We start from the raw sequence: 18,113 nt of genomic DNA on the forward strand, positions 1-18,113 counted from the left end.
CTTTTATAATAATTTCAATGTGTTCTTTCTTCAGCCATTTCGTGAACTATAGATAGAACTTTTTTCTTTCTGATAGTTTTCTTAGCCAATCTTTTGGTTTTTGTTTTTTAAATCAATTGTACTCCATCAGAAATTCTTTATTGCTAAAACAGGGCTATTCCAATGTAAAAGATGCAGTCAGTATTTATATTAATTCTAGGACTGCCGTCCACCAAAGCTAGAATCCTTATAGTTTCTGCAATCATTCACATTTCTCATTTCTTATGCACTATTATACTGTTAGCATAATATAAAATAATAAGCAGCAATTTAGAAACAGTATGGTCACAGAAAATAGGACATAGAAACAAAGAAAATTGCTAGACTCAGAACTGTGTGTGTCAAGTGATAATTTACTCACAAATCAAATACCACCAGCATCATCTCTTTTTATGGACAAAGAGACCATTTGTTTCAAGGAGAGCTAACTGCCTGAAGGCCTAACAAAATTTAATGGATTCAAAAATCTGTCCCAAGATGTAGGTTTAACAGTCTGTGTTCTCTCTACCACTTAAAAATGCCTTTAGAAATTAATCAGAGCAGTTGCGAGGCATGGAACATGCCCATATCTATAGATAGATAGACATGCAGACTGAGGTTTAATTGCTGAGCTGACAAATTAGAAAAATGCAGAGATATCAGACTTCCATTTGAAACTGAGGTCTAACCACATGCCCTTGCCTCCTGGTTTGGGGTGTTGGTTTTGTTGTTTTTGCTGTTTGCTTGCTTGCTTTATTCTTTGTTTTTTTGTTTGGTTCTTTTTGTTTTTGGTTTGGTTTGGGGTTGGATTTGTTTTTGTTTTGTTTTGTTTCCCCTTATTTTGTGGGGTGTGTGTGAACCAATGCTTTGTAATGGATCATACAAAAAGATTCATTAGACGTTAGATAAGAAATGGTATTGAACCCTGAAAACATAGAAAGCAAAGAGGGTAGAGTCAAAGAAAACATTTTCAACTGTATTCTAGATAGGACCTTTACAAAAGGTAGGCAGTGATCCAAGGATACTCCAAACCCAAAGTTAGTTGGTACCCTGAGCAACTGGAGTAGAAGTTGGATTTGCTTCAGGAAGAAGCACGGTGCAAGAAAGAAAAGTTAGGCTATCGATCGATAAATCTAAGTAGATCTTAAAATTCAAAATGAATGTTAGCTAAGATCAGAGAATTGGTTAAGTGAGTGTGTGATTATTGACACCCATGAGAGAAGAATGGTGACTAATAACACAGTATCAAGTGAGTATAAGGGCCATGTTCACTTTGCTCCAGCCTGTTTTTATCAGAGCAAAAACAGACTGTGTTATCATGGGTCACTTAGAATTGTAATTAGCTCAGTTGAATAAAGTTCCCCTTTTTGCCCTAAAAAGTCTTTATCAGGAAATTCTTTGAAATGTAAGCACTGCATATCAGTACTATAAAAATATAGGCCAGGCTCCTGTAATCTCAGTACTTGGGTAGTAGAAGCAGGGTATCGAGCTCAAGACTAGCCTCGGCTACATAATACCCTAACAAGGATGGATACCATGGGGGGGGGGGGGATACCACATGTTCTGTGCCTGTGCAAACCATGTGGTCTTAGTCATAATTTTGCTATAGCAGCTCCGTATATTTCATCATTGAGTGGGAAATGTCATTTACAAAAACAAGTACTTAGACTGTAGTTTGCTGTTTAGCTCCCACTGTAGCTCACAAGTGCTTTGTATTTTATAGTAAGTATCATTTTAAAGTCTTAACTTTGAATGGCAAGATGGTTCTTCTATAGTTGAATGTGTGTCATTTTGGAAATGTAGCACCTACTGTTGTTGAAAACAAATATAGTCATTGAGTTCATAAACACTGATCTGGATCTTCATGGTTCCTTACTGAACTCTTCGGATTCATATTTCAAATGTCAAAGTAATAGCATGAGTACATTATTTGAAGAGGGTTGATGGTAAAACCATATTTTTTAAACTATTTTTAGCAAATGGGCTTTTATAAGCCCAAAACTCCCTTATTTTCAAGTTACATATAGTGTGATGTTACTTAGAAGGTTAAAAATACCCCAAGAGAAATATTAGTTTGCCTGTAGCAGCTTTACAATGTCATGCTGAACAGTTCTTACATTATTTACCAGATAATAAATTTTCTACAGTATTACTTTTTAAAAATCCCTTATAATTTATATAATTTCTTATAGTTTATATAAGTGATAATAAAGGATTTTTTAAGTAGTCTAGTATCCTTGTTCTTTAATCCTAAGGGGGGGACGGGAATCTGTTAGTATATGGTGTCATGAAAAAGACCCTTAATCTACTACCCTAAAAATACCCTCCTTCTATTACCCATCACTTTGAAATGTTACTTTTGTGTGATAAACTGATAGCCAGCAGACTCCATGGCTTATGTGGTACGCACTGCTGTTAAAAATGATAGGAGCTAAGGCACGATGGCTCATCCCCGTAATCCTAATACTCAGGACACAAGACAGGGAGACCTGAGGCCAGCCTGGGCTATGGATCAAGACTGTCCCAAACAGCCCAAACAAACAAGTAAGGTAGGAATAGGAATTCCTTTACATAGACATGCCACATCCCAGTAACGTAAGTTTCAAAGCAGTATATTCTTACTGTATCTTAGGTTATAAAAAGCAGACAGCATATTTAACTTGTTTTTATAAACCATTTCTGTTAACTAATTATATTTAGCATTTTGAAGGGTTTATCTTCCAGGAAGACATTCAAAAGAAACTTTGTTTCCCTTTCTTTGCATCATACTCTGAGAAAGAACTTGCCTCCTTAAGAAGTCTACTTGAAAAGAGAAGTGGGGCACATAACCCATTGTGCAGCTCTAATTTTAGTGATTCATGGCTATTTTGGATCACTCTGTAAGATGTTTCTCTTCATTTGTTAAGATTTAAAACAAAAAAAAAAAAGGTCTGCTAAGAAAAGAGAAACATGTCTGTTAGCAAGAACTTGTTGTTACTGTTGTTTAGATTAGCTTACAAATGTAGTGGTCTCCATATGGTGTTTTCTTATGTACTTGTTTTAGTTGACCCTCTCCCCTACCCTCTTCCCTTCCTCTCCATGTTCCTTGTCCCCACTTACTCCCTCCCCACCAGCCTTCTCTGCCTCCACTCTCTATCACCTGTGTTCTGCTATTCTCCTCAGCCCTGTTTCCTTATAGTCCCTTGTTTCTGTCTGTGTCCTTTGTAGTTTCTGGGCCTCTGTACATACTCACTCCCACATAAATACAACAACAGAAAATTGTGAGCCAGGATCCACATTAGAGGGAGAACATTTCCTGTTTGTCTTTTCTCAGAATTGGTTCCCTCCATGTACGATTTTACAGTTCCAGCTCTTGATGTTTTTAACAAACAGGTTCTTTGATTTTTTTTTTATTTTTTTAATTTTGAGCAAGCAGTCTCTTGAATGTGAAACTTAGGTCCATTTCAAGTCCCTCACAGTTTAGTCACCAGTCAAGTACCTGGTATATATTGTGTCGTGAACTGAGAATTAGATACTGTAAGAAGGAAGGGGCTTGAAATCTACCCTTGAAGCATAAGCAAATAGGTGAACCAAAAGGCAGAGCCATTTTTATTCAAATTATTCACTAACTCAAGCCCACGTTTGGTGATTATAAAACCTAAAAGCTACTGTATAGGTGGATAAATTTAGTTTCTTTTAAGTGGATAAGTTTAGTTTCAATAATTTTAGGGCCACTGACTCTCAAAGAATCCAACGTTCCCTTCTCAATTGCCTTATTTTAAGACGAGATTGTACCATAAAGAGACTAGCAACCATTTACCCAGTAATTAACTGAAGAATTCTTACACTAGGTTTATAAATCTCATATACAAATGAGCCATTGTAAGTTCATTATTTTCATCCAGTCAGTTCTTTCAAGCTGGAGTACATCATTATTTTGGTTGGTTTCTGCTGGTAACAGGTACTGTGTGTGTTATAGCACGTATTTCTTCTCACTTTTACTTCTCAGTATATCTGGTTTGAGCACATTCTTTAACATCTCATCATAAGCCTACTCTTTTGTAGCATAGGTCCAGTCCATAAGAGGATAGAATAGCTCACAGCTAAGTAACATTCCAAAGTGCAAGTACTGTTTTGAGTATTTAAAATAGATCCTGTGAATGATGGAAGGGCATATTTTATTGTTGGAAAAACTGTACATAGGAGTAAACTTGCCCCAAGTTCACATGGCTGGCAAGAAGTTGTCTTTGTTCATCTTTCTGCTGGTTTAAACAAAATGATACATGCTATCTAATTGATAATGAGTAAGAATTTAGTTGACTTTGAAGGCTGAGAAGCATTAGCATATGATACAAGTAACTTTTAAGAGTCATTGTACTACATCATCCTTTGTCAAATTGACAAACAAGATTAACCATCACAAGGCCACACATTCAAGCTGTAACATGGGTTTTGGTTTATCATGGGCATTGAAACTAGCCCAGTTTGTCTCCAGTGCCCCTCCGTAACCACCACATTATAGCCATATAAGTGTGCTGTGTGTTTAAGCTATTTGCTGCACTGTAGTTTGTCACTAAAAACTGACAAATGAGGATTGATAGACAGCAGAATAGAGAAGACATGCTGCTGCAAGAATGAAGGTCCCTGCAACAGGCTTCACGAAAGAACTCCATTGCAAGGGCCAACACACCTTTATCTAAAACTTAGCAGGCTTCACGAAAGAGCTCCATTGCAAGGGCCAACATACCTTTATCTAAAACTTAGACTGTTCCAACTGCTACAAGTCATGTGAAATCTTCACATGTTCTTTTTAATCCTTCCTAACAACAAAAAAAGTTTACATTAGCGACATTAACATCTAATTTCACAAGGAGTAACAGAACAAATGCACATCATTATATCTGCAACTGCAACTTTGTCCAAATAAATAAAATCAAATGTAAGATTGTGCAACATTGCTCTTAAGTGTTTGTGGAGGTGGAAGGTGTATTTGTTTTTTTTTTTTTTTCATGGGCATGAGTTGGGGTAGCTACTTGGAAAGCTTTTGAAGTCCTTGACTCTTAAAAGCTAAGTGAGGTTGAAGCTGGAGGGAGACATGAGTAAGGTACTTGCTGAGTTCAGATTCCCAGTACCCACATAAAAGCTGCACCTAGCAGTGCTCAATTGTAAGCTCAGTTGCTGGGGAGATGGACAGAAAAGGATCCCTAGAGCTCAGTAGCCAGCCAGACTAGCCCTTTGGTGAGCTCCAGGGTTAGTGAGAGTTCTGTTTCAAAAAATAAAGTAAGGCACAATTAAGGAAGACACAACATTGACCTCTGGCATCTGCACACACGTATACATATACAACATACCGCCAAATTTAAAAGGTTAAGAGTTTTTTAGAGTTGATTGGGTAGGAAGAAATAGAACAGCTGAGACAATAACAGCAACACTTAGCCCACCAGGTAAATTAAAACTTTGAACCAGTAATACAGTAAATGTATATCATTCTCCATTGCACAGTGAGTATATTGTTTCAGAAAGGGTAGTGCAGATGGAGACTCTTAACCATGAAGTTCAGAGACATGCATTGAAGACCTGGATCCATGGCTTAAAAACCAGTGACCAAGTGAACCCAGTGAGATTAATAGTCTTCATGCTCTGGAGTACTCTGAGGATCAGAGAAAGAGGATCAGTGGTAGTTGTGTTTTTAGAACAATACTTGCTCCCTGATATATGTGTACACTTGATCCTTTTCTGTGCCAACTAGATTGTGACGTAGGAAAAATTGTTTCCCTCTCCTCTGTGCCCTACTGCATAATAAAAGTTTTCTATGAAGGGCCAGATGGTAAATACTTTAGACTTCTTGTGCCCTGTAGTGTCTGTCACAAACTACTCACTCATCTCTGCCACCATAGCACCAAATCCATAAACTACTTACAAACAAGCAAGTTTGCTGGAAGTCTTCATTAGCAAAACTACATCTGGCACTTAATAGAAGCTGGGTCAGTGTTTGTTGAAATAACTTATGTCTTTAAAATGTTTCTTGAGCATTGCTGATGTAGTTCAGTGGTACAGCATTTGCCTTAAATAAGCTGGTCTTTGGGTTTGATTACACACACGGGGGGGGGGGTAGTTTTATCATTCTGTATTTGCATTGAAGACACACAATTAAGTTGCAAATATCTCAAGGGAACTATGTCTCATCCTGACATTTTTGAAAAACAGAAAAAAGCATACAGAATACAGAACTTTAATCGGAAGTTCTGATTGACCTTAAACAAGTTGTACAAGTTGTACTTAACCCCATTATAAAGTTAGTTAACAGTGCCCTACTTCATAACATAGCGGTGATTAAAAAAAAAGTAAGGTTTGTCTATAATATGTTATAACCCCAAATTACCAAAATGTAAGGGTTATAATAATGTTTAGTATTAAATTAGAAGTCATGGGGCTACTGTCTAAGCTGTCTTTATTTAGTATATCTAGTATTAACATGCAAATTAAATGTGCTATCAAGTCTTGTACCAGTAAATAAAATTTTACGATGCATGTAATTTATGTATTTGAATAGTTTTTAATGTCACTAAATACCACATCCATTTTTAGTAGTCTCCAAAATGGTACAGTATCTGTAAGATCCTTGGCAATTGTAACATTTGAATATACATGCAAACAGTTAAAAGTACCCTAATACAGTGGGAAATGGTGGCATATGCTTAGATGGGATGATAGGTAAGGGAAGTTGGGTGCAGACGTTCACTACAGTACAAGACTGATGCGACTGAGCGTATGTCCAGCAAGGGTGCAGTCTTCCTAGGTATGCAGTTACATCATGAGACAGGCATAATTTTTTTCACTAAACCAATATGTAATAAGCATTAGTGAGTATGAGGCAGTGTCCCAGGTGTCAAGTTACAAAGGTGACTACAGTAAGGACCCTGTCATAATGGAATGCAGGCTAAGCTGGTAAAGTTGTCTGTGACTCCAGTGAGTAATAAGAGGAGCGGGACTCAGTCGTGAGTAACAGAACCCCCTATTCTAGGACTCTACACAAGACTGCCTCAAAATAAGCTGCCTAATGATTGCAGTGTAAGGCTGAGTCTCCGGCTCTACTATATATACTTATCACCAGCCCACCTTCTGTACCCAGCCAGACCTGTGATCTTTATGGTTACAGAATGAGTATTGCTCCTGCAAGGATTATCTGTGTTTGGGAAGGAAGAAGGAGAAAGAGGTGAGAATGTTGTTCTGAGCTTTTACTGAAAAAAGAAAGTGATGCATGAGAGAAACTGGAGCCTGAGAATTCCATTTTCTTTCAACCTCTGTGAACAAAGAAAAAACAGAGACTAAGAGGTTTTACTGGCCTTCAAGAGAGCCAGGAGATAGTGTTCAGCCAGTATGCCGTGGACAAACAGAAGCTGGAGCCAGCTGCCTGGGGTGTTTAGGGAGATTTCATAAACTGTGACAACTGCATGGCAGTTAAGTGAGTAGAGAAGAAACAACCTTTTGGTCCTTTGCATTTTTCAGTTGGTGGGATATTTAATGTTAAATAAAGGAAAATAAACTGTTTTCATTTAAATTTATATAGAACTAAGTGAGTGCATCCTTGGACCACACAGACCTCATTTTCTAAAGGCAGAAATTTTTATTTCAGATAGTAACAAGTACTAAGGAAGGAAGAAAGGAAAAAAGGAAGGAAGGAGGGATGGGGAGAAAGAAAAAGAAAGGAAAATACCTTTGTAATGTTTAAAAAACTTTATTTGGGTAGAAAATGTCTTGAGGGCATATATTTTTCTTGGGCAAAGTAAATATAGCATGATTAAACATTTCTTTGAAGATTTATCATCATTGACATGATCCTCTTTGGGGGCCTTGGGAACACAAAGACTATCAACTTATTTACTGTGGTAAAGGAACGTGTTTGTAAGAAAACATGTCAGATTGATTTTTAGGGGATGTTGAATTTGAGGTGTTTGTGAGGCTTGGTGTAGATAAATTTCAAAGCAGATAAATAGGGAGGAAGGGTAGGGATAAAGGAAAACAGGTACATAAACAGCAAGGGTTAATGGAAATGCTTTGATTGATTGCTTGAGCAAGAACTAATATGCAAAGGAGGAGGGAACTGGACAAAGAAGTCAAGCATGCTCTTGGAGTCCACATTACAACCATGTACCCCTGTCAAGTCCTCCGTCAGCCAGCAGGAGCTGGAGAGCTTAGACAGTCTTAGGAGTCCATAGGGAACTAAGGGTGTCATTCAAGGCAGAAGAGACACCAGGAGATACAGCAGGTTTTCTAGAAGCTACAGTGTGGGCTAGCAAATATTTAGCAAGAAATCAGAGATAAGTTATGTTCTAGTTTGCTTTCTGTTAATGTGGTAAACACCATGACCAAAAGCAACTTAGGGAAGGAAGGCAGTTAAGTTCCCTCTTCCCAGGTGACTCCAAATGTGTCAAGTGGGCAAAATTAAGCAGATAGTAGGGAGATTGCTTGTGGCTTTTTGTTTTATTTGTTTCCATTGCTGTTTGAGATGCCACTATAAAAACTCTTCAGAAGGTGAAGAGCATTGTCAGTATTGTGTTAGACAAAAGTCACTCACATAGACATGAGTAGTCTCAGCTGCACGCTGCATGATAAAGAAGTAAAACCTAGTAGAAAACTACTGCCTCTAATAATGGTGAGGGGACCCTGAAAATAAGGGTAGCAGTGAAGAAGGCAGTTGGGAAATACTAAGATAGTGCAGACTTAACGACTGCTTAGGTGGAAAGTCAACAAGAAAAATGTCCCAGTGTGCTCACATGTCTTGGGAAGTTCTTTGCCGGGAGAGAGAAGACTGAAGAGGAGTGAGTGTGTAGGGAGGTTGCAGGCTTGCTTTGGGATGTGTTGGTGAGCATGGGGATGAAGGTTGTATGTGCCTGCGATGGCTAATGAAAGCACTCGGGCCAGTGTTGCAGCCCTATGATGAATGGGGAGTATACACATATATGCATATACGGGACAGCCAGTGAGGGTGGGAAGAGCTGAGCAAGAGGAGGGAGGAGCAGGCCAAACAGCAGTTACCATAGACATCCGAGCTGGAAAATGGGCGGATTGATTAGGCTTTTGACTGTCCTCACTGCTCAAATACGTTATCACCCAGAGGACTCAGCATTAGAGAACAATACTACCTTATTCCAGAGTATTTTAGGGCAGTTGCTAGTTGTGGGCTTTGTCTATTTTTCCTCGAGTTTATTTTATTTTGTCTTCCGATTTACTTTTTACCAGTTTACCATAACATTAACATAAAGGTTCAAACTTTGTTGTTTGAAAATGAATGAATAAGACTGAGAAGCCGCAGGCTGTTATCACTACTTACAGCTCCTTCTGTTTGTGAGGGCTGCACAGTAGTGGCTACGTACCACAGTAAGCAGTACTCACCTCAAATAATCAAACATTGTTAGTACATTTTAACTTTGAGAGTCAACATAACTCACAGGTTTTCCAGAATATAAAAGTTAATATATTTTTAAATATATATATATTTCCGGAATATAAAAGTTAATCCTAAAGTACCCAAAATTTGGCAAATTAAAAGATCTCCAGGGAGAATGGCAGGCAAAGCCAGGAGGGTATCTGATAATACTACTTTATGGGAAATGATACACCATCAAAATGGATGACTAAACCTAGATTCAAATAACTTTAAATTTGCAAAACAAAATGATACATTTAGAAAGTGGGAGTCTGAAGAAGGAAGAGGGTGTTGATAATTCATCTATCTCTGTAGCAGGAAATCAAAAGATAAAATATAAAGCTAGGAACTCAGTAACAGGAATACATTATCTAAAGCTAGGGAAATTGTCACATAACTAAAAATGGCTTGCTTCCTAAAGAAAGGGATGGAGCCAGATACACCCAAATTCTTTAGTAACTTCATTAGTCCTTTAAAAAAAAAAAAAAAAAAAAAAAAACCTTAATATTCTCACCATGTTGACAAATTGATTTTTTTATGCTATTGTAGGAATAGTCTTTTAATTTCATCTAAAACACTAATATTAGTTGTATCTGGCCTATAGAATTATAAGTATTTTGTCAACTAAATGTTGGCATAATAGAAATTCACTCTTAACAGGAACTTGGATCTTTTTGAAAATCTATTGGGCTGATGAGAGAATTATTGAGAGCCTGAGAAATGGAAGCTGGGTAGCTTGGGACTTGGAGGAGCAGGGATCTTTCAGGTGTTTGATCTAGGTGAAGCCACAGTTAAGTGAGCTCTAGCTCCCTGTGGTCACCTCCTCTCCTCCCCACTAGCTCCTCTCGGGGGGGAGGGGGGGGTTCATCCCACGGAGTGCTAACCATATATTCCTAGATATGTCGTCCACTGGAACGGAGCCATGCCCTTTACTCAAAAAACAAACACCTCTCTCTCCCTTCCCCAGAAGCCAAGGGATATTATTGGTTAAAACTTAGTTAATTGGATAAATGTGATAAGTAAAAGTTGACCCACTATTTTCAATTCTGGTGCTGAGTTGTGGTGGTTTAAATGAGAATGTCCCCCATACACTTGGTCCCTTATTGGTGGAACTGTTTTGGAAAGGATTAAGAGGTGTGGCCTTGTTGGAGGAGATGTGTCACCACCACAGTTGGGCTTTGAGGTTTGCAAAGTCCACACTGTTGAGTCTCTCACTCTATATTTGGGGTTTAAGGACCAGATGTAAGCTCTCAGCTATTGCTCTGATGTCATGCCTGCAGCCATTGCTCCCCACCAGAGTGACCATAGACTAACACTCTGAAACTGTAAGCAAGCCTCCACTTAAATGCTTCTGTTATGTTTCTTCACAGCAACACAACAGTACCTGGAAAATAATACTGCGTTCTGAATTTTTTCTGTCTTATTACTGTATGTATGTTAGTGTGGGCATGTACATGTCATAGCACAGAGGCCAACTTTCCAGAGTTGGTTCACTCCCTCAACCAAGGGTTCCAGGGTCAGAGTATAAAGGGCCCATGCCACCTCTGGCACTCACCATACTGTTCTCTGATGTGAATGTAAGTTCAGTTAATGAAGGTTCTCTCTTTTTTCAGGGTGCTGATAAGACTGTGAAAGGCCCAGATGGACTGACTGCCCTTGAAGCCACTGACAACCAGGCAATCAAAGCTCTTCTCCAGTAATGGATGGATGGATGGACTGATAATTTGGGAAGAATGACTCTCCTGTGGCCTCACACTGCTGCCTGTCTGTCTGTCACTTTCTATCTGCCAGCTTCTTCAGCTAAATACTTTAAGAGGGGTGAGGGGGGAGAGAAATTCGGAACAAAGCAGACTACCATGGGGGGGACTTGTTTTGGAGGAGCAGTGGGGAATGTGATCGGGCTTTTAGTGGGATTCCCGATCAAACCAGCCTCTTTTCCATTTCTAGTAAAATAGACAGCTTATACCCAAGGGAGAGCAAAAATAGTGTATGGGAATCCTTGGACCTTCTCAGCTCCCGAGTTAATTTATTCATTAGTGTGTGGAAGGTCTGACTGTACAAGGCCAACTCTACTTATTGGGTAGCCCTAGCTGTGAACAGTAGTGGCTGCTGTTACCAACTTAGGGTGCTGAGATAAGCAATTAGCTACAGCCTTCTGCCTTAAGAATGCACTCTCCTGGGGGTTCCTGGCTAGGTAAGAGCGCTGCCTATGGTTAGTGACCAAAATCTTGAATGACTTTAATCTTTATGTGAAAGCTCAGATAAGTGGCACACCCCTAAATTGATGGACAGCTAAACTTTGGATTTTCTCTCCCCTTTCACATGAATTTTATGTCTCTTTAGATAAAACTGACTAGTTTTATTTATAAAATGTTAAATTCTAGGAGCCTAAAGGAGGAATCATTCCAGTATGCTTATTTCTTTTTTTTCTCCTTTAGTCTCAGACATTTATATAACATTGAAACACTTTGAGACTCCTACTGGTAGTAAAGGGAGATTTAAAAATAAAATCATAGCCATAAGCGTGTTAGTATCTTATAAAGAGAGAACAGTTGTCTTAGTACTTACGGATTTTCTTCATTTGCTATTTGAGTGAATCAGCCTTAGTTTTGTTTGGAAAATGAAGAATATTCTTTGGAATGCCTCTCTTAAGACCCACCATGGATGCTGATTTTGTAGTGCACCAAAGCTATCACTGGGGTGAGATGTACTATTTGGATAGATGGAACCTCGTCCCTTCAAAAACCTGCTTGTTTGTTACCAGGTTTCCCTGAGTTGTTGATTGACTCTTATTGGGCCAAAACGACCCCACCTGCCTAATGTTTTTGTTTCTCTTACAATCATGTGTTGCATACATGTGACAACTTCACAGTACATTCTGTGTTCTTAGAATACAGTGCCCTAAAATGGTGTTCTGAGGACCTGCCTGTAGAAAATTTAGACTTATCTCTAAATTTTAATTCATGAACAATAAAATGAATTAAAACATACAACCTTAGATTTGATATCTTATATTTAAAGTATTAAGATTTCTTTGACTTGCCATCCACACAGGCTTATAAAAATTATTATAGTCTTTCCTTAACCAAGTCATGCAATAATTGAATGTACCTCAAATTTTTAAAGGGTGGGTGGGATAGGGACTTACATTCAAATTATGGGTAATTAGAAAAAATGATTTTTTTTTTTTTTAGGGCAATGTAGCATTCTATAGCGGGGTTAAACTAACTATTACCAAGAACAGTCAGCCTGACTAAATAACTATCGATCAGTTGATGGCTGGTTGGTGTGTGTGTGTGTGTGTGTGTGTGTGTGTGTGTGTGTTTTCCCCCATGAACTCTTTTTTATCCTGTGGCTTTTTCACTTTCAACTAGCCTGACCCTGTAATTTTTCTATGTCCAAGAAAACAATCACAAAACAGTAGTTTAAATACTTTGGTATATTGGCTAACTCTGCTGTCTTAATGCAACCTACTAGAGTTGGACATCCTGATAGTAAGTGGGGGCACTCAGTCTGTAGCTATCATGTAATGCACCAGGGTGTTCTGAAACCTTTGTTCTCACCTCTTGGCATACTGCTGTTTCAAAGGCTTGAATTTTAACCCTTTACAGAATTGTCATTTTTTTCTTTCAAAGTGTTTTGTTACAGTTGGCTATTACAGAGAGTATATTGTCTTATCATTCCTAAACTTGGGTCTGCTTTCTACAGTCATTATGGTACTGAAACCATACGATCCCTTGTACAGTTTATCCTTGTGTTCCTTGTGATGCAGTAGAGGCTATTTTGCCTTCCCCCCTTTGTTGGCCATTTTGTAAACCCATAGCTATGAAGCAATTGCTTGAGAAAATAGCATATAAACATAGAGTAAGATAGACTGACCAGGATGGTTTACAGTTTCTTTTAAAAAAAATAAAATAAAATAAAATAATAAAAAGTAAACTAGGTTATTTATAATGTATTTCTGAACCACTTGGCAGAGAAATTCATGACACTTAATGTTAATATTTTTGAATAAAGAAAGCTAAAATGTCTGCTTTTGGTACTACACGCATTAATAAAAGGTTAAGTTTTGTTTTCCACTGAAATACTATTTAACATCTCAGAAAAAACCTGCATGTTCTATAGTTTTGTATCAAATCCATCATTTCATATGCACTGTATCAAAACAGGTAATTTACCTTTTGATGGTTAGTGTTCTGATACCCCCCACAGCTTCACGCCGGCTCTGTAGATTTGAGTTCTATCTACTACAGCACTTGCATATCCCAGCTCACTTTGTACAACCAGCTGGGCACAGAAGAAAGGCAGTAGCTGCAGCATGTGGAAGCCTTCTAGTCATTTCTTTGCCTGGGTAAGGGAGCTTCAGTTTATGTGTACTTGACTTTTTTTTTTTTCAACTTCAGCTCAGCTGCTGTTTCTTCATGTAACATTGTATACTGGTTCTGTATAGAAGAAGCTGGTAAGAGTGCCCTCCTACCTAAATAAGCAATTGCAGTGTTTTGCATGCAAAAGTTGAAAATTTCAATTGTCCTGATTCTATTTTGTAAGTGGAGAAACAATCAATCTTTCTAGGCAGTATGGAGGAAGACTAGTGCTTTGTGCATTTTTGGTATATTTGAGTTCATGGTTCCACAGCATCGTCATTCCTTTGACACAGTTGGGTTTCTCATAAGTATCCTAGTTCATGTACATCCGAATGCTAACTAATACTGTGTTTAAGTTTCGTGTTGCAAGAACAAATGGAATAAACTTGAATTGTGCTACAGATAACATGTCAGCAACATGTTTATCCCCCAGTCACTGTCGCCTTCCTTTCCAGATTTCCTTCAGCTATACGAAAACCTTGACTTACTTGAGCTTTTAATCTGATTTTATTCCACTTCTAGAAAAAGTAATAGACTGGGGATAGAAACCAGATATTAAAGACCTACTGGGAATAGATTGTGCTACTCATAGAGAGGCTTTTACCTCGGGGTTAGTCTTCTGATACATATTGTTGCTGTGTATGGGTCCAGGAACCCTCCTTGCTGACTTGAGAACAAGACACTGCCAGTAGAGTGTCAGAGTTACTGACACTGAAGAAAATCGTGTCATGGGCTGGCACAGTCCTTCCATTGCTCTCTGAGGTTGCTGCTTCTTTCTTGAACACCTGCATTTCCCAAATCAGTGACCACTCATATAGAGTGTACTTTCAATCTCAAAACTAACCACATTATATATGAAGTCAGTTTGTTTCTGTTGTAATCTTAGTCAGTTCCAGAAAACTTTCTTAAGTGATCCATTAATAAAAATGAGGAAACAAAAAAATGCCAGTGCTAAGTTACAGCAAACCCTGTTGTCTCTAAAGTATAGACCGGACAGACACCTGGTATAGCTTTAGGTAAATGTGATCACAGAAAATTTTTCACATAGTTCTCATTTTAAAGTGTTGGTGGTGCACACCTTTAGTCCCAGCACTTGGGAGGCAGTCAGGCGGATCTCTGTGAGTTCAAGGACAACCAGGTCTGTTACATAGAGAAACCCTGTCTCGAGGGGGGGAGGGAGGGAGTCTGTAAGAAGCAGCTTCAGTCTGATTAAATGTTATAAAGGGAATGGGGCCCCTTTATATAACATTTGAAGAGCAAACTAGTGGATATGGGTTGAAAAGAAGAGTGAACTTCACACCTAACTTGTTTTTCATTAGACAGCAGCTACACAGAACTTCGACACTGCACAGTATAGCACACCGCACTGACTTCTCCATCTGTGTGCAAGATCAGTGATCTCAAAAATGTGAGCTTTAGACTAGCCACATTGCCGTAACTGAGAAAGTTGATACAAATGCACATTTGTCAAATCCCAGCTGAGACCTAAGAGTCAAATTCTGGGCTGGGCCTCTGGGGGATTTTGGTGCAGACTCAAGTGTAAATGGAGTTCTTGATTGGTCTAAGTAATAAAAACCAGCGTCAGATATAGAAAGTGCTGAGAGATCAGAGAGAAGGAGCAAACCGCCACACCTTAGCTCCTTAGTGTCTCAGTAGACAAGAGAGCGAGTTCCTGTTTCTGCCCAGCTATCCCACTTCCTGTCTGTACAAACCTCCAGACAGACCTCTATGGTTAGCTAGTGGCAAGCTCCATTTTCTGACCTTCAGACAGGCTTTATTTGTACAAGCAAGGTATCACCACAGTGAAGGGAAAGAACCCTGAAAATAGCCAGAGAGCGAGAAAGCATCAAATAGGGAAATCATCAGGCATGGTTTCCTAGAGATAGGGGAATGTTCATTGTAAAATGAAGTTCTCAACACCCAAGAAAATCTTCAGATGAGTTTGAGGAGTATGCTTTTGCTGAAAGGTTTAACTGTGAACCTAAGGCTGCAATACTGTTAGATCCTTGGTTTGTTTTAAATAGTATATGCCATGTCAGTTTTTCTAGACAATATTTCTGTAGTTCACCAGCCTGAAGTTATAATCTCCAAAGCTGAATTCCTAATACCTATTCCTTACCCAAGTTCCGCACACACACCCCCTTTAGTTTCCACAGTCCCCAAAAAGGAGTATACAAGAGCACTTTGGGAAAGATCATGAACCAGTGTCAGACTTGCTACCATTAGGTTCAGGGGAGATTGCTCTAGCAGCAAACCTCTACCTCCACCAGTCCAAAGAGCACTGAGGCTGAGTTCTCCCCTGCAGCATGTAAGTGGAACCACTCTGGTGAGACACCTCTCCATTGGTTCAGGGTCTCCAGGATGCAATGTCATCTGCAGAATAGCCTTTTCCTGACTTGATGATGTCACTGTCACCCAGTGATCTTTCCCTTTCCCGGGTATAAACCAAATCAGCACACTCAAGCCTCCTCAAGGCTTTTGTACTTCATTGAAATACAGTTGTTGATAAAGAAGATAGTGCTTGACCATGGCAGACATTCACCCTGCCCTGAACTAAAGTTATCAAACCATTACACATTAACATATGACTTTTGATTCACTGAGTATAGCTGAAGATTGAACATTTGAACCATTAGACTACCTGAGAGCCAGCGTCCCTGACTTTTGACCAAGGAGCCTCTAAATAAAACTGGTACAAACCTAAATGGATGAGATGGAAATACACAGGTAACAGAGCCACGATATTTTGTTGAAAAGCTGGCTGCCAGGTCAAATGCAGGTCACTGCCACTGTGGGATATGCTCAAACACAGCTGTAAATGACGAAGCAGAACAGAAGATCTATGCAGCCACCTTAGCTAGGAACTTTTACAGTCTCAGCTGCTGCAACAGCAAGACAGTATTTGTACAGTTCTGGATAGAACACTAGGTCACATGTGACAGTATTCATAGCAACGGTATCTTATGTAGAATAAGATGATAACGTCTAGCTAGTGGATACTGATTTTAAGAATGCTACTAGGTGACTGTTTTTTTAAGAATTTCCAAAGTTTTGAACTGACAGATCTCAAAGGGTATTGTGTACTGCGTGTCATTGTTCTTGTGTCTGATAATAATCATTCATCCCCGAAGCAAGCTACCAAGTCTGTTTGCAGTGGCTTGTGACTTGCTGGTCAGATTTCAGTAAATTTGAAAGTAGTACTCAGATCTGAATCTACTGAGAGTGGACTATATGCCGAGTAGACCCTCCAGGAGAATGGCCTGCTCACCAGCGCCAACCTGGCAGGCAGGGAGGGTGAGAACCCTTGACGAGTTGCACCAGAGCTCACTAGTAAATTGTCCTAATGGGATCAAACACAAGCTTGGCACTGTCTCTTCAGGGTCCTAAGATGCCTTTGGACTTAGGGACAGGACCATGCTTGCTTAGCAAAAAAAAAAAAAAAAAAAAAAATTTCCAGTGTTTGCTCCAGAGAACAGAGTGCATGGAGAATTGATTTTCATCTTTTTTCTCCTTATGACTTTGCATAAGTCGTATAGTACACCTCATCTTCTGTAACTTCAAATGTCCCCATGTAGTTCTTCCCATAGTGACAGTAATCAGTAAAAACCCCAATGGAAATGCAGACAGTTTCCCCAGGCAGCAGCTCAGCTCACCAGGACAGTGTTGTGGTTCCGTAGTCCAGAGAGAAACAAGTAATTCCCAAAACAACTAGTCTTAATGCATTTTGGTTGCACAATGCAAGTAGATTATCTTTTAAACATTTAAATTCCTCTACATCCAAAGGTTCAGAGGGAAAAAAAAAACATATATATTATATATATATATATATATATATATATATGTTTTTTTTTATCTAATCTTTCTCATCCAGTACAATTTCATTTGCTGAAGTATATTTTCTCTCTCAAGATGCTCAGTATGTTTATTGGTGAGTCAAAGGTATGTCTCAGCATGCCTGCTATTTGTATTGAACAAAAGGAAGGCTACTAGTTTTCTCTTGACTGAGTTACAAGGCTTTGGATTTGCCTGGTGCTTCCTGACATACTGTTTAGAGTTTTATCATGCTGTGACTCAACCCTTGAGCTTTTTTTTTTTTTTTTTTTTTTCTAAAATTTAAGTTCATAGTTCATGGTTGGCTCCACTCTTCCCCTTTGAAATTGCCTGCTCGTGAGGGAGGGTCTATGTTTCCTCATAAGTCCCTGGGGTAATTATGTCAGAGGAGGAGTGTGGAAGCAGATTCCAAATACAGGATTCAAACTCAGCCCACAACTACGAAGCAGCACTTCCTGTTACCAGACCCAGAGGAAATCCTGGCACCAGTG

At 39.0% G+C, this 18,113-nt stretch overlaps 1 protein-coding gene across 1 annotated transcript in view; it reads left to right on the plus strand.

Moving 5' to 3' along the window:
- The window catches only part of Mtpn (myotrophin), a 29,825-nt gene extending 15,631 nt beyond the window's left edge, over positions 1-14,194 (plus strand). The window contains exon 4 of the mRNA XM_027391459.2: positions 11,041-14,194. Within this exon, the coding sequence (XP_027247260.1) occupies positions 11,041-11,127 (87 nt within the window). The 3' untranslated portion in view covers positions 11,128-14,194. The remainder of the gene's footprint in view (positions 1-11,040) is intronic.
- The last annotated feature ends 3,919 nt before the right edge of the window (positions 14,195-18,113 follow it).

The sequence above is a fragment of the Cricetulus griseus genome (genome assembly GCF_003668045.3).
Source record: "Cricetulus griseus strain 17A/GY chromosome 1 unlocalized genomic scaffold, alternate assembly CriGri-PICRH-1.0 chr1_0, whole genome shotgun sequence".
Taxonomy (NCBI): Eukaryota; Metazoa; Chordata; class Mammalia; order Rodentia; family Cricetidae; genus Cricetulus; species Cricetulus griseus.